At 43.4% G+C, this 13,388-nt stretch overlaps 1 protein-coding gene across 5 annotated transcripts in view; it reads right to left on the reverse strand.

The window, feature by feature from the left end:
- The window catches only part of LOC307032118 (uncharacterized protein), a 33,352-nt gene extending 30,111 nt beyond the window's left edge, over positions 1 to 3,241 (reverse strand). For 2 of the 5 annotated variants that reach the window (XM_079669876.1, XM_079669875.1), the window contains exon 1: positions 1,433 to 3,241. In XM_079669876.1, coding sequence (XP_079526002.1) covers positions 1,726 to 2,532 — 807 coding nt within the window. In that variant the 5' untranslated portion in view covers positions 2,533 to 3,241 and the 3' untranslated portion in view covers positions 1,433 to 1,725. Of the gene's footprint in view, positions 1 to 1,421 lie in introns of all 5 variants that reach the window. The other 3 variants (XM_079669879.1, XM_079669878.1, XM_079669877.1) reach the window with 3 other exon arrangements.
- Positions 3,242 to 13,388: the final 10,147 nt, after the last annotated feature.

A 13,388-nucleotide genomic window follows, 5' to 3' on the forward strand; every position in this document is an offset into this window, starting at 1 on the left:
GTCAAAACTCCACAAATGATGAAACTTTGGACTTCATGTTGAAAGGCATGTTATTTAATATAAAACTATATAAAAGACTATTGCAAATGCTTTTAAATGTAGGGTTGGCAAAAAAACAAACATGTCTCACATTGGATATATATGATATGTATAGAATATGAGCACTTCAAACTACTGTACTGTTAAATATGCCGGAGGTGAACATAGGGAAACACATTACTGTTAAATATAATTTTAAAAAGATTCTTGCAAAACGTACATCTGAATGTTGCCTTTTATTTTCCTGTACATGTGGCTGAACAGCAGAGGTGGGAGTAAGTCCTACATGTGCAAGTCATGAGCAAGTCTCAAGTCTTGACCTACAAGTATCAAGCAAGTCCCAAGTCACTGTGGTGAGAGTCAAGCAAGTCAAGTCAAGTCAAGTCATTGCTCAGGTCAAGCAAGTCAAGTCAAGTCATACGAAATTCTGATGAATAAGCCCAGTTTCCGCATTTCCGCATCAGTTAAAAGACAGTGGTTATGAACATGGATTCAACCCACACTATGATCTTCATTACATACACAGTTAATAATTTCAAATCTAATTTAGACCGATGACAATCATATTAGGTTAATATTAACCCTAGAACTGTAGACAATATAGCTAGGACTCAATCAAAAAGTCTGTTCAAAAAGGCAGAATTCCAGGTAAGAAAATCATATACAGTATATGGCATTTGCAATTACACATATTTAATAACAATTTTTGTTAACACTAGAACCGCCAACAGCGTCAGCACCTACATAGGTATAATTTTAAAATCATTTAGTTTTTTCCTCTTCATAATTTCCTTATAAACTAAGTTGGACAATTTAAAACTCAGTTAATTGGGTTAATTTAGATCAGAAAGTTCAGATTCATTTTACAATAAATCAAGGAATAATGCACTTCTACAAACAAAAACAACATAATTAAAACGTTTAAAAAAACTACTAAAAGTGTCACGATTATTGTGTTATGTCACGTTTTTAGTTTTTAATGTCTTGTTATGGGTATTTTGCTGTTCTCCCTGTCATGTTTTCCTCCTTGTGTATTGTCTGGTCCTTCTCCCTGTGTTTTCCTCCCTGGTGTGTCTAATTGTCTGATTGTGTTCACCTGTTTCCCGTCTGTGTCTCCTGTGCTCATCAGCGTCAGCCCCCCCCCTGATTGTCCGCACCTGTGTCTTGTTATCCTGTATTTAAATTCCCATGTCTCCCAGTGTTCAGTGTCAGTTCATCTTGTCTCTTGCCATGGTCAGGTCTATGCTCTCTTGAAAAGTTTTGTTCCTCACTACGTGAGCGCTTTCATTTTGTTCTCAATTTTTGTCCTCTCAACTTGAGATTTGCTAGTGACCATTTTTTTTGTTCATCTTGCTGTATTTTGGAAAAATAAAGTATCTTACAAATACTTTACCTCTGTCTCCCGGGTCGTGCAATTGGGTCCTACATCCAAGTGTCTGAGTCCGTAACAGAACAAACTGACCATTATGGACCCAGCCGACCCAAGAACGCTTCATGCTGCCCTGTCAGCACAAGGCGAGAAGATTTATCGCCACGGGAAACAGCTGGGCACAGCCGCTCAGAAAATAAAAGAGCTGGTAGGACGCCAGGCAGAGTTTCAAGAACACATATCTACACAGATGCAACAACTGGCTGCACAGATGAATCATTTTTTCACTCACCTACAGACTGCTTCACTACCGGCCCTCAGTAGCCATGGCCCCGACTCCAGTACTGGCTCTTCGGCCGATGCCAGCTTCCTGTGTCCTGTCGGCTTACCGACCGTCTCAAGTCTCCTCTCCCCTCTGTGCCATTGGAGGCCCCGCCAATCCTATGTTCTGTGCCTTTGGAGATCCCGCCGACTACTCTTCTGCCAGGGATCATGCCAGCCCTATGTCCTGTGCTGTTGGAGGTCCAGCCGGCACCTGTTTCGTCGGGGGTCCTGCCAACTCCATGTCCTGTCCCATTGGGGATCCCGCCGACTACTCTTCTGCCGGAGGTCCTGCCAACCCTATGTCCTGTCCCGTTGGGGGTCCCGGCGACACCTGCTCCGCCGAGTTTCCTGCCAACACCGTGTCCTGTCCAGTTTCGGGTCCCATCGACACCAGCCCTTGGTCCGTCGTGGGTCCCACTGACACCACCCCAGGTTCCGTCCAGGGTCTTGTCTACGCCTGAACCGCCAGGGATTCCACCAGCTCCTGCCCGTCCTTGTGCCCGGCCTCCTGAGTTCCCAGCCGATCTCGCCCTAGAGCCCAGTCTCCTGAGTTCCCCAGCCGAGGACTCCACCATGAACTCTGCCTTGCCCCCGGGCCGTCCGCCCGAGAACTCCACCATGGGCTCTGCCTTACCCACGAGCCGTCCGCCCGAGGACTCCACCATGAACTCTGCCTTGCCCCCGGGCCGTCCGCCCGAGGACTCCACCATGAACTCTGCCTTGCCCCCGGGCCGTCCGCCCGAGAACTCCATCATGGACTCTGCCTTGCCCCTGGGCCATCCGCCCGAGACACCCATCATGGACTGTGCTTTGCCTCTGGGTTGTCGTCCCGGACCCCCTCCACCCACCCTTTTGGATATTTTTTTTTTTGAACGTCTGGAAACCGTCCCTTGAGGCGGGGTTCTGTCACGATTCTTGTGTTATGTCACGTTTTTAGTTGTGTATGTCTTGTTATGGGTGTTTTGCTGTTCTCCCCGTCATGTTTACCTACTTGTGTATTGCCTGGTCCTTCTCCTTGTGTTTTCCTCCCTGTCGTTAGTTTCCCTAGTGTGTCTAATTGTCTGATTGTGTTCACCTGTTTCCCGTCTGTGTCTCCTGTGCTCATCAGCGTCAGCCCCACCCCTGATTGTCCCCATCTGTGTCTTGTTATCCTGTGTTTAAATTCCCATGTCTCCCAGTGTTCAGTGTCAGTTCGTCTTGTCTCTTGGCATGGTCAGGTCTATGCTCTCTGTGCTCTTGAAAAATGTTGTTCCTGACTACGTGAGCGCTTTCATTTTGTTCTCAATTTGTCATCTCAACTTGAGATTTGCTAGTGACCCTTTTTCTTTGTTCATCTTGCTGTATTTTGGAAAAATAAAGTATCTTACCAATAATTTACCTCTGTCTCCCGGGTCGTGCAATTGGGTCCTACATCCTAAGTGTCTGAGTCCGTAACAAAAAGTAGATGAACTAGATTATTCAAAAGTGTCCAGTAACTTCTGATAATGATACAGGGGAAATATACGAGGCCTCTCTCTCTCTCTCTCTCTCTCTCTCTCTCTCTCTCTCTCTCTCTCTCTCTCTCTCTCTCTCTCTCTCTCTCTCTCTCTCTCTCTCTCTCTCTCTCTCTCTCTCTCTCTCTCTCTCTCTCTCTCTCTCTCTCTCTCTCTCTCTCTCTCTATTCAATTCAAAGGGGCTTTATTGGCATGAAAGTTAAATTAAACAATGTTGCCAAAGCATCACAATACAAAATAATTAACAACATTAACAGACATTTCAAATTTTTACATATTATTGATGATATATATATACAGTGATACAATTACATTTCAACACGTGTGTGTGTGTGTGTGTGTGTGTGTGTGTGTGTGTGTGTGTGTGTGTGTGTGTGTGTGTGTGTGTGTGTGTGTGTGTGTGTGAGTCTCATTCACTGTCCCTCAGGTTGTGGCATGTGTATACATATTGGGCAGCAAGGTGTGCCTTGTCTCCTTCTCCTAGGAGTACTCTCAGTCTTGAGAGGTCATCAACCTCCTTGAAACCTGGGATTACAGAGTTCAACTTGTTCCAGTAAATGCTCCTTACTTCGTTGAATGTTTGGCACTTCAGGAGGAAGTGCATCTCTGTCTCAGTCTCACCTGTCGTACAGTGACCACATGTTCTGTTCTCTTTTGGTTGCCAGGATCTTTTGAGTCTTCCTGTTTCGATTGCCAGTTTGTGGTCACTGAGCCTGTACTTGGTTAGGATCTGTCTCTGCTTTCTATCTCTGACAGTAGAGAGATACTCTGCCAGCTCATACTCTCTGTTTAGAGCCAGGTAACATTCTAATCTACTTTGGCTTTTAGTTTCTTCTTCCCAATGTTGTAAATAGTTGTCTTTACATTGTGTTATAATGCGTTTGACTGTGATTGGTGTTTGGAGAGCAGTGTTGTTGAGAGACTGGTCAGAGTGGCTCTGAGAGGGGGCAGTTAGCCTCAGCACCAGCTGACATAGGGGACTCTTCTCTGGGGTTAGCTCTTGGCTTTGGAGGGCTTTGGAGTGGAGGGTGTCTCGGGGGCTGGATCTAAGGTGGTTAAAGAATGTCAGTGCTCTCTTTTGAGTGTTAATGATCAGTGGGTATCTGCCTAATTCTGCTCTACATGCATTTGTTGGTGTTTTTCTCTGAACACGTAAAATGTATCTGCAGAATTCTGCATGGAAAGACTCTGTTGGATGTTTGTCCCAGCGGGTATAGCTCTGGTGACTGAGTGGACCCCATACTTCACTACCGTACAGCGCAATGGGCTGGATCACACTATCAAAGATTTTGAGCCAGATTTTAATTGGAATTTGGACATTATAAAATGTTCTCTTAATTGCATTAAGAGCTCTTCTGGCTTTTTCTTTGAGTGCATTCACTGCCATGTTGAAACTTCCTGATGCTGTTATGGTTAAACCGAGGTAGGTGTAACTCATACTATGTTCGATGATATGATTATTTATGGTAAACTGGTATTTGTTCTCCTGACATCTGGGGCGTTTTTGGAAAATCATGACATTAGTTTTCTTCATATTGACTGCCAGGGCCCAGTTCTTACAGTACTGGTCTACTATGTCCAGCTGTTGTTGTAGTCCTTGTTCAGTAGGAGACAGCAGAACAAGGTCATCAGCATAAAGCAGACACTTCACCTCTCTCTCTAGGAGGGAGAGGCCAGGAGCAGCACAGTGATCCAACTGAACAGCAAGTTCATTTATATATATATTAAATAAAGTGGGACTTAAATTGCAACCCTGACGAACACCTCTTCTCTGGGTGAAGAATTCAGTTTGTTTGTCTCCAATTTTAACAGCACACTTATTCCCTAGATACATTGATTTAACCAGATCGTACATTTTGCCCCCTATACCACAATGTAGAAGTCTATAATAGAGCCCTTCGTGCCAAATAGAGTCGAAAGCTTTTTTGAAATCAATGAAACAAGTGAATATCTTACCATGTTTTGTTTGGTGTACATGTTTGTTAACTAAAGTGTGAAGGGTATATACATGGTCGGTGGTGCGGTGTTTTGGAAGGAAGCCAATTTGATTTTGACTCAAGATGGATTGTCGGTTAAGGAAATCTTGTATTCTTTTATTTAGAATACTACAGAATAATTTCCCCAGACAGCTGCTGACACAGATGCCACGGTAGTTATTAGGGTCTGATTTGTCTCCACTCTTATGAATGGGGGAAATGAGCCCTTTGCACCAGATGTCAGGAAAACATCCTGACTGCAATATGATATTGAACAGCTTTAATACTGTACCCTGCATCTCTGGGGTGCTGCATCTGAGCATTTCGTTTTTAATGTTGTCTGGGCCACAAGCTTTCCTTGGCCGGAGAGATTGTGTCTGTGTGGTCAACTCTTCCCAAGTCATTGGGAAATCAAGGGGGTTTTGGTTGTCTTTAATTGTTTCTTCTAATGTTTGGAGTTTCTCTTTTGTAATACATTGATCTGAATTCATTAGATTTATTGGTATGTCTTTGTACAAACTTTCAAAATGTTCTCTCCAGATGTCACCGTTTTGGATGGGTAATGCTTGCGGTTGTTTTGTGTTGAAGTTGCTCCACAGATCCCAGAATTGATTTTGATCAATGGCTTTCTCAATATCCTCAAGTTTCATGTGGGTATAATTTTGTTTTTTGTTCCTTATTGTACATTTATATTTGTTTAAAAGGTCATTGTATCTAATGCGTAAGGCTGGGTTGTTTGGTTGCCGATGTTTTTCATTTGCTATTTTTCTCAGGTCTTTTCTGATGGTCTTGCATTCCTGGTCAAACCATTTGTCAGCGTTTTGCCTTTTAACAGGCTTCCGCTTTTGTTTTACAAGGTCAGCTTTAATAGCTGCCTTGTGAAATATCATATTGATATAATCAATGGCCATGTTTACACCATCTTTGGTAGGAACATATTGATTTTGGTCAAATAGTGACATGTCATTCATCAGATCAGGTGAGTTCAAGGCCATGGTGAATTTGTCTCCACTGTCTGGGGCCCATCTGTAAGTAGGATTTAATGTATACAGCTTACTGGGTCCCCTTGTTGTGTCACTCATTGGACCTGAGACTTTAAAGAACACATTGATTTGGTTGTGGTCTGAAAAGGGGGATTGCTGTCTGACAGTGAATGCACTGATAGTGGAGGGGTCCATGTCAGTGATTGCATAGTCTACTACACTAGACCCTAGAGCTGAGGAGTATGTGAATCTCCCTAAAGAGTCCCCTCTGAACCTCCCGTTCACTATGTACAGGCCTAAGGCCCGACAGAGATGCACTATCTCTTTGCCATCCTGATTGATTTCAGAGTCAAGGCTGTTCCGATGGCTGACGGTTGGTGTGGTAAACAGGGGGGGCTCACCAAATACATGGTGGCTGCCCTGTGGGTCTATGACATCAGGTTCAATTCCTGTTCGTCCGTTCAGATCTCCAGTTAGAAGCACATTTCCCTGGGCCTGAAAGTAGGCTATTTCTGAATGGAGAGTTTCAAAAATGTCTTCTTCAAAATAAGGAGAATCTACTGGGGGTATATAAATAGCACACATGTATAGATTCCTGTCAGTTATGCCCAGGGCTTGATCTAACCTTAGCCAAATGTGTGATTTACCTTGTTTTACTACTGAGATCTGATGGCAAAGATCTCCTTTATACCACACCAAGATCCCCCCCGATGTTCTGCCCTTGCGTATGTTTTTTGATTTTATAGAGGGCACCATTACTTCATTATAACCTGGAGGACAGTGAGTGAGCAGATCATTTTTACACCATGTTTCTGTTAATATAATTATATCAACATCTTTGATAGATTCTAAGAACTCTGGATTCTCACTCTTAACCTCAAAGGTTGAGGAGTGGAGTCCCTGAATATTCCAACAGCTTATATGAAAAGAACGCATCTTTTAAAAAATACAAAACAATCAAAATGAACCTGTATAGTGAGACAAATATATAAAAAAAAACAAAAAAACAACAACAAATAAAACAACTATTTTCACTAATATTGCTATTGTACTGATTACTACGATAACATATAAATGTAATGTCTTAGCTGGACAGAAGTCGGGTGCACAGGGTGTGCAGCATCATCCTGATGTCTCCCAGTTCAGAGGTAGCAGGGGGAGGGAGGGTGGCAGCAGGCTGGGCTACAACTGCAGCATAGCTCCGCTGCTGTAGGCGGGGAGGGAGACAAGGAGCAGCTGTTGCTGCATATCTCTGCTGCTGATGTTGTGCAGGTGTTGAGCTGGGTGAAAGCAGCCTCCTCTGGGTGTGTTGGGGGCGTGGGGAGTGGGAGGTCCAGGCTGAGCTGTTGTGTCTCCTCACAGCAGGGGTGGTGATCCTGGGGTGGTGATGGGGAGGAAGCGGTGTGGGAGGGTCTATAAGGCCTCTAGAGGAGGGGGTGGGAGGACTGCGTCCCAGGGCTGCATCTTTGAGGGTCTTTGCAAATATCCCCACCCTCTCTCTGTGTAGGTGGAGTCCATCATAGAGGTCCCAGGGGCCAATGGTTGAGTGGAGGGCCAGGTGGACATTTGGTAAGGTGGCACATCCTTTTCTGATCTCCATATTAATGTCATGGATGACATGAGGAGGGGTGTCTGTCCTTGGCAGCAGGGTGGAGACCACAATGCGGGTGTCAGGGAATTCCTTACTGGCCTGCTCCGCCATTTTCCTCACTGCCTCAGCAGTGTCCCTACGGAGGGTGTGCAGGTCATTTGTTCCCGTGTGGATCACCAGGTACTGAGGGCTCCTGAGGGTCTCCTTTTTCAACAGCTTCATGGCCTGGCCTGTGGTGCTGCAGTGTTTAGACAGCACCTTTTTATCAGGGAAAAGCTTTCTTGGGTCCAGGAACTTCCCGTTTGAGTCAGCCAGCAGGACCACTTGTGGGTCTTGTTCTTCCTGCTGAGTAGAGGGAGGCTGGGATGGGCAGAGCTGGCTGTGGGCAGCTGGCTGTGTGGGTGTATCAGGACGGGCCAGGGTGTTGTTGGGCTGGGTGCTGAGCAGAGAGGGTGGGCCAGGGACACTGGCAGGAAGAGTCTGTGTCTCTCTACTCGTCATTGTGAGGACTGATGAGAGTTTCTCTGTCAGGTGCTGGACCTGCCTGGTGAAGCTCTTCTCTCTACACTCAGCATCCTCCCTCACCTTGGCTAACTGAACACGGAGCACACTGTTCTCCTGTTTGAGTGCCTCTACACTTCCTCTGAGGTCAGATGCCAAAGCCTCGTTGTCGCTCTTGAGCTGCTGGAGGTCCTCTTTAAGCTGCTGCAGAGTGTTGTCTGGGGGACCAGACTGCCTGGCCTGGGTCCGCTCTTTGAATTCTGCAAAGTCCAGCTCCAGCAGGGCCATACTCTCCTTCAGCCGATTGTTGGAGCTGGCCGGTGTGGGAGGGGCAGAGATGGACAAGGTGTTGGGGTTCTCTATTGGGCTCTCATCACCTTCGCTGTCAGAGGGGACATCAGAGGGGACATCAGAGGGGACATCAGAGGGGACATTGATCCTCTTTGTGTCCACCTCAGCTTTCAACAGGGGGAATGCCTCTTGGAATGACTCCAGGTTGGCTTCATTCCCTTGGACCATGACCTTTCCTTTGGTGTAGTATGTGATGGTGAGCAGAGGGTCATCTTTGTCAAGGTGTTCATCTTTACAGATTTTTAATCTGCCTCCTGAGCCGATGCCCTCTCTGGATACGTATGCATAATTCCTGCACAGAGTATCTTTCCAGATGTAGATGGAATCAGTGAAGAATATGAGGTTGTTCTTCTTCCTTCCTCCTTTTTGTTGGGCATAGTCAGTGAAGAGGACCTCTGGGTTTCCACACAGTGTCTTCTCCTTGTGTTTGTCCTTCGCATTTACACTCTTGCATTTAGCAGGATATTCAATCTCTCTTCCCTCTGCTCTGAGAGCTGAGAAGTTCTTTTTTGCCTGCTGGACAGTTTCCATGGCGACCACTTGTTTTGTTCCAAAGAGAGGCCAGGGTAATTAATTAGCTTACAAATACTTTTCTTTTCCTTTCTTTTTATCTTCATGAAATAATTCACAGTTTATAATGTTCCTCTACCTTCTTTGGTGCAGCTCCTTCCAACAGTGGCAGGTAACAGCTGGCAGCCCACAGCTAGCAGCCCACAGCTAGCAGCCCACAGCTAGACGGTTGACAGTTGTCAATTGGTAGTTGAAAGCTAGTTTGTAGTTTCAACTCAAAAATACATCCAAAAATTGCGTTTCTTCCTCTGGTTTCTGTCGATCAATGTCGTTAACTCTTCTTTGGAGTTAATTCTGCAGATTTTCCTATAAAATGTCTCACTTTTTAGGTCCAATTTCGATTTTTTGTTCAGGAGCTCATTTCTGATGCAGCTTACTCAAATCAAAACAATCTCTCTCTCTCTCTCTCTCTCTCTCTCTCTCTCTCTCTCTCTCTCTCTCTCTCTCTCTCTCTCTCTCGACAGCCAAAATAAATCCCCTGGTGGTTCTAGTGTTCATTTACCGTTTTGTCTTCTCTTTGCAATGCTTAATCTATTTTAAACAAAGTCTAACGTAGCTTAAACTTAACATTAGCTTTCTAGCTAACACAACACATGCATGTACCTTTCTCTGTTGGTTTTTTTGTAGTGACGAATGAAGTGGGATGTTGTGGAGGTAGTGTCATTGATCTTTACGCTGCAGACCCTGCATACCGCTGTTCTCTTCTTATTACCGTCATCGACAACATAATCCTTGAATCCAAACTTCACTATTTTTGGAGTAAAGCTAGGCGGCGCGTGAGGCTCAGGTTTGGGAAGGCTGAATAACTTTTTTTTACCTGACGCTGCCCGCCCCCGGCGTCAATAGAAGAGATCAACTTAGTGAAAGCACCGCCTGCTGCCCAATCAGAGCTCAGTGTGCAGAGTTTAAATGTATCAAGTCATATTACAGGATAAAGGAAATACAGTTTAAACTGCCGTATGCAGAGAAGACGCCGACGTGTCACATTTATCATTCATATCACACAATATCACATCAATCAGATTTCCTTATCTGAGTCAGCGTCTCGAGCTGTATCTAGCCGTGCAACACTTACATTGTCACATATACTGTATGCAGATGTATTATTTTAAGCAACACATTAAGTTGACGAAACACTCAACTCAAATGTAATTAAAGTCAGATCCACTCGTGTCTTAGATGGGGCAGTGATATCATAAAACTGTTGTACGCTTTCAAACACTCTGTAGTTTATTTATTTTGTAACCAGTTGTTATATATTCACCTTGCAGATGCAACTATGTGGCTTGTATCCTGGATTATATGTTTAAGTCATTGATGTTTAAAGTTCATATTTGTCTAATATGAGTTTACTTTCCATTAATGAAGTATGACGCTGCGCTGTCAGTACACTTGTCCCTGTTTGTGATTGGTCAAATGTAGCTAACCCCGCCTCTTTCACGTGAACGCCCTCTCAGCTGGAGAGAAAAACCCTGGCTTGATTTACCGAGTTGATAACCAGCGTCGTAGGACCGCTTAGCGAGATCTCGTTTGTTAGGGTTAGTTAAGATAACTCAAACATATCCAGGGTATGTTGAACTGGCTTCATACAGGGCACAGGTGGCTGCATAGCAGCACTAATGTCAAAGACACAAACATTACATTATATTATTATTTTACCAGGATACAGTGACACAAATATTTGGGAAGGCTTAGCCTTCCCTAGCCTACAGTACCTGCGCCCCTGCCGCCGCTGCCGTGTTAACTGACACTCCTGCCTTCTAGTGGGTTGCCAGGTTTGCGCGCAGGGCGCATCACGTTTCTCGAAAAAACTGAACGTAATATAACGCTGGGCATATATGTTCTCAGAGTCAGACCTAAACAGTATCAACTCAGAATCACGTGTGTTGCCTCTTTAGTTTATCTTTGTAATGTGATTTACAGTACATAAAGGCGACAAATACTGTGTTAAAGTGAAAACTATGATTGACAGTGATTAAACTAAAATTAGATTTATGTTTCCTTGTGAAACACTTCCCTTCTTGCACCTCTAACCTCATTACATATCCTGTAGGGCAGGTCTCTTCAGAGGAAACAGATTCAGTGGTCAGTCAAAGGAAGGGAAATGGCATTTTCTCTCTCACTGTAGCTGTGACATGTGAATTTACTTTAGCTTTGAAGTAAAATGCCTGACTGCTTTGAGACTAGAAAGAAAAGTTATGCGTACAAAATGTTTACTCATTCATTATTTGGCAAACAATCTGCAACAAAAATGTTTTGGACAAAAATAGCTATATTACTAAGTAATGCATTACTGCCCAACACAGCACCAGACCTACATCATGTCCTAAAGGTACTGACATGTCAGTGACAAAATGGATGACCAGGCACACACATTTACAGTGAGCTTCAATAGCAAAATGCTTTCGACACGGACAAGAATACAAGTAAATTCCCATTGCAGTGGATATTCTGTTCACTGTTGTGACAGGAAGTTTGTCTGTCAGTTGTCTAGTCGTCTTTTGTGTGTCTGCTGCGTATCAGTATTTCACAAAATGTCACATGGTGTTTGGTCAGACAGCTTTTAAATTTCATTGAAAAGGGGACATGATCAAAGGTTTGGTTAATTGAGGGTCGTGGTCTGCCTTTCAGCCAATCACAATGACTTCTACTTTGTTAACCTTGATGAATTTTGGGTAAATGTTCCATTTGGGTGCGCAGACATCAGCAGTGCAAGGGAAGGGCTCTGTGGCACAATGATGGGAAGACTGGCTGCTCTGTTTCTTCTAAGGACATTGTGTCAGTGCAACTTTACTTATTACTGAAACACGAGTACTACTATTTTCTAAAGGTCGTATTCAAGTTTAGAGAAGTTTGATTATTAGTATTACTGTATTATCTTATCAATTTACATTGTCTTATCTTATCAATCTTTGTTTTTGTCCTGTTGTCTCTTTTTTCAGCCCTGATTCAAACTGCAGAGGTTCCTCACCAGATCTCTTTGACTCTGGTGGAACTTGGTGGTAATTTGACTCTGACATGTTCAGTCTTTAAAAATGAAGCGGGATGGTTTTCTGGTATAAGCTGAAGTTTGGATATATGTTTCAAACTGTTGCGGCAGGAACTTTTGACAAAATACAACTTCAAGGACAATTTAACAACTCAAGATTCAACATCACAAAACCGCACGCTCAGAATATTTTAAACATAAAAAATGTCATAAAAGAAGATGAAGCAACGTACTTCTGTCAAGCAGGATCTTCATACAAAATGGAAATGATTTACGGCACACTTTTAGTTGTGAATGGTAAAGTATATTCATTTCAATGACTTCATTTGCTACATTGTAAAATCCTTAAAATCAGTTACTTTATTCTTAATTGTTGTCCATCACTCAGATCATAAAAACCTGAAGAAATCTATCTACGTGAAACAAAGTCCGGAGACTGAGTTGGTCCAGCCCGGCGACTCAGTGACTCTCCAGTGTTCACTCCTCTCCAAAAACAAAGAAAGCGCAGATCAGTGTCCAGACGAACACAATGTGTACTGGTTCAGGTCTGGATCAGGAGAATCCCATCCAAGCATCCTTTACACTCACAGTGAGGAACAAAAGGAACGCAGTTGTGTCTTCAGTCTGTCCAAAACTATACACAGCTCCCCTGATACCGGGACGTATTACTGTGCTGTGGCTACATGTGGACAGATCCTGTTTGGAGAAGGAACTACAGTGGAGACAAGTACGTTTTTAAAGTTGAATTCTGAAATCTTTAGTACATTTTGAACATTAATGCGAGTCAGATATATTGGATAAATATTGATAAAGTGTATATAGAATATCAATAAATGATAGATGCTAGTTTGCATTTATTTATGTTTGGATAAATATTTGTTTCTAAATATCTATCTGCATAAGTCAAGTTGCATCTTTCAGTCAAACAGATTCACAGCTCTTTGATATTTTAAATCTTAGTCCAAGTAGATATACTGTTTTGTCATGCACTTGAAAAAGTTGGTGCAATAAAAAAAAACGTGTCCTTAAACAGAAGGCTCTTTTTTAAAGTAATGATTGATTGACAAAGCCAAATACATTCTCCAAATATGACAGTATTTTTAACAGACAATATTGAGAGAAATGTAAATCTCTTAAAATTGGAATGAGGAGTTAAGTGCCTATTTTTCTAATTCAGGATCAAAACTGGACGCAGTTGTCCT

This window comes from Notothenia rossii (assembly GCF_949606895.1).
Source record: "Notothenia rossii genome assembly, chromosome: 3".
In the NCBI taxonomy this organism is placed as follows: domain Eukaryota; kingdom Metazoa; phylum Chordata; class Actinopteri; order Perciformes; family Nototheniidae; genus Notothenia; species Notothenia rossii.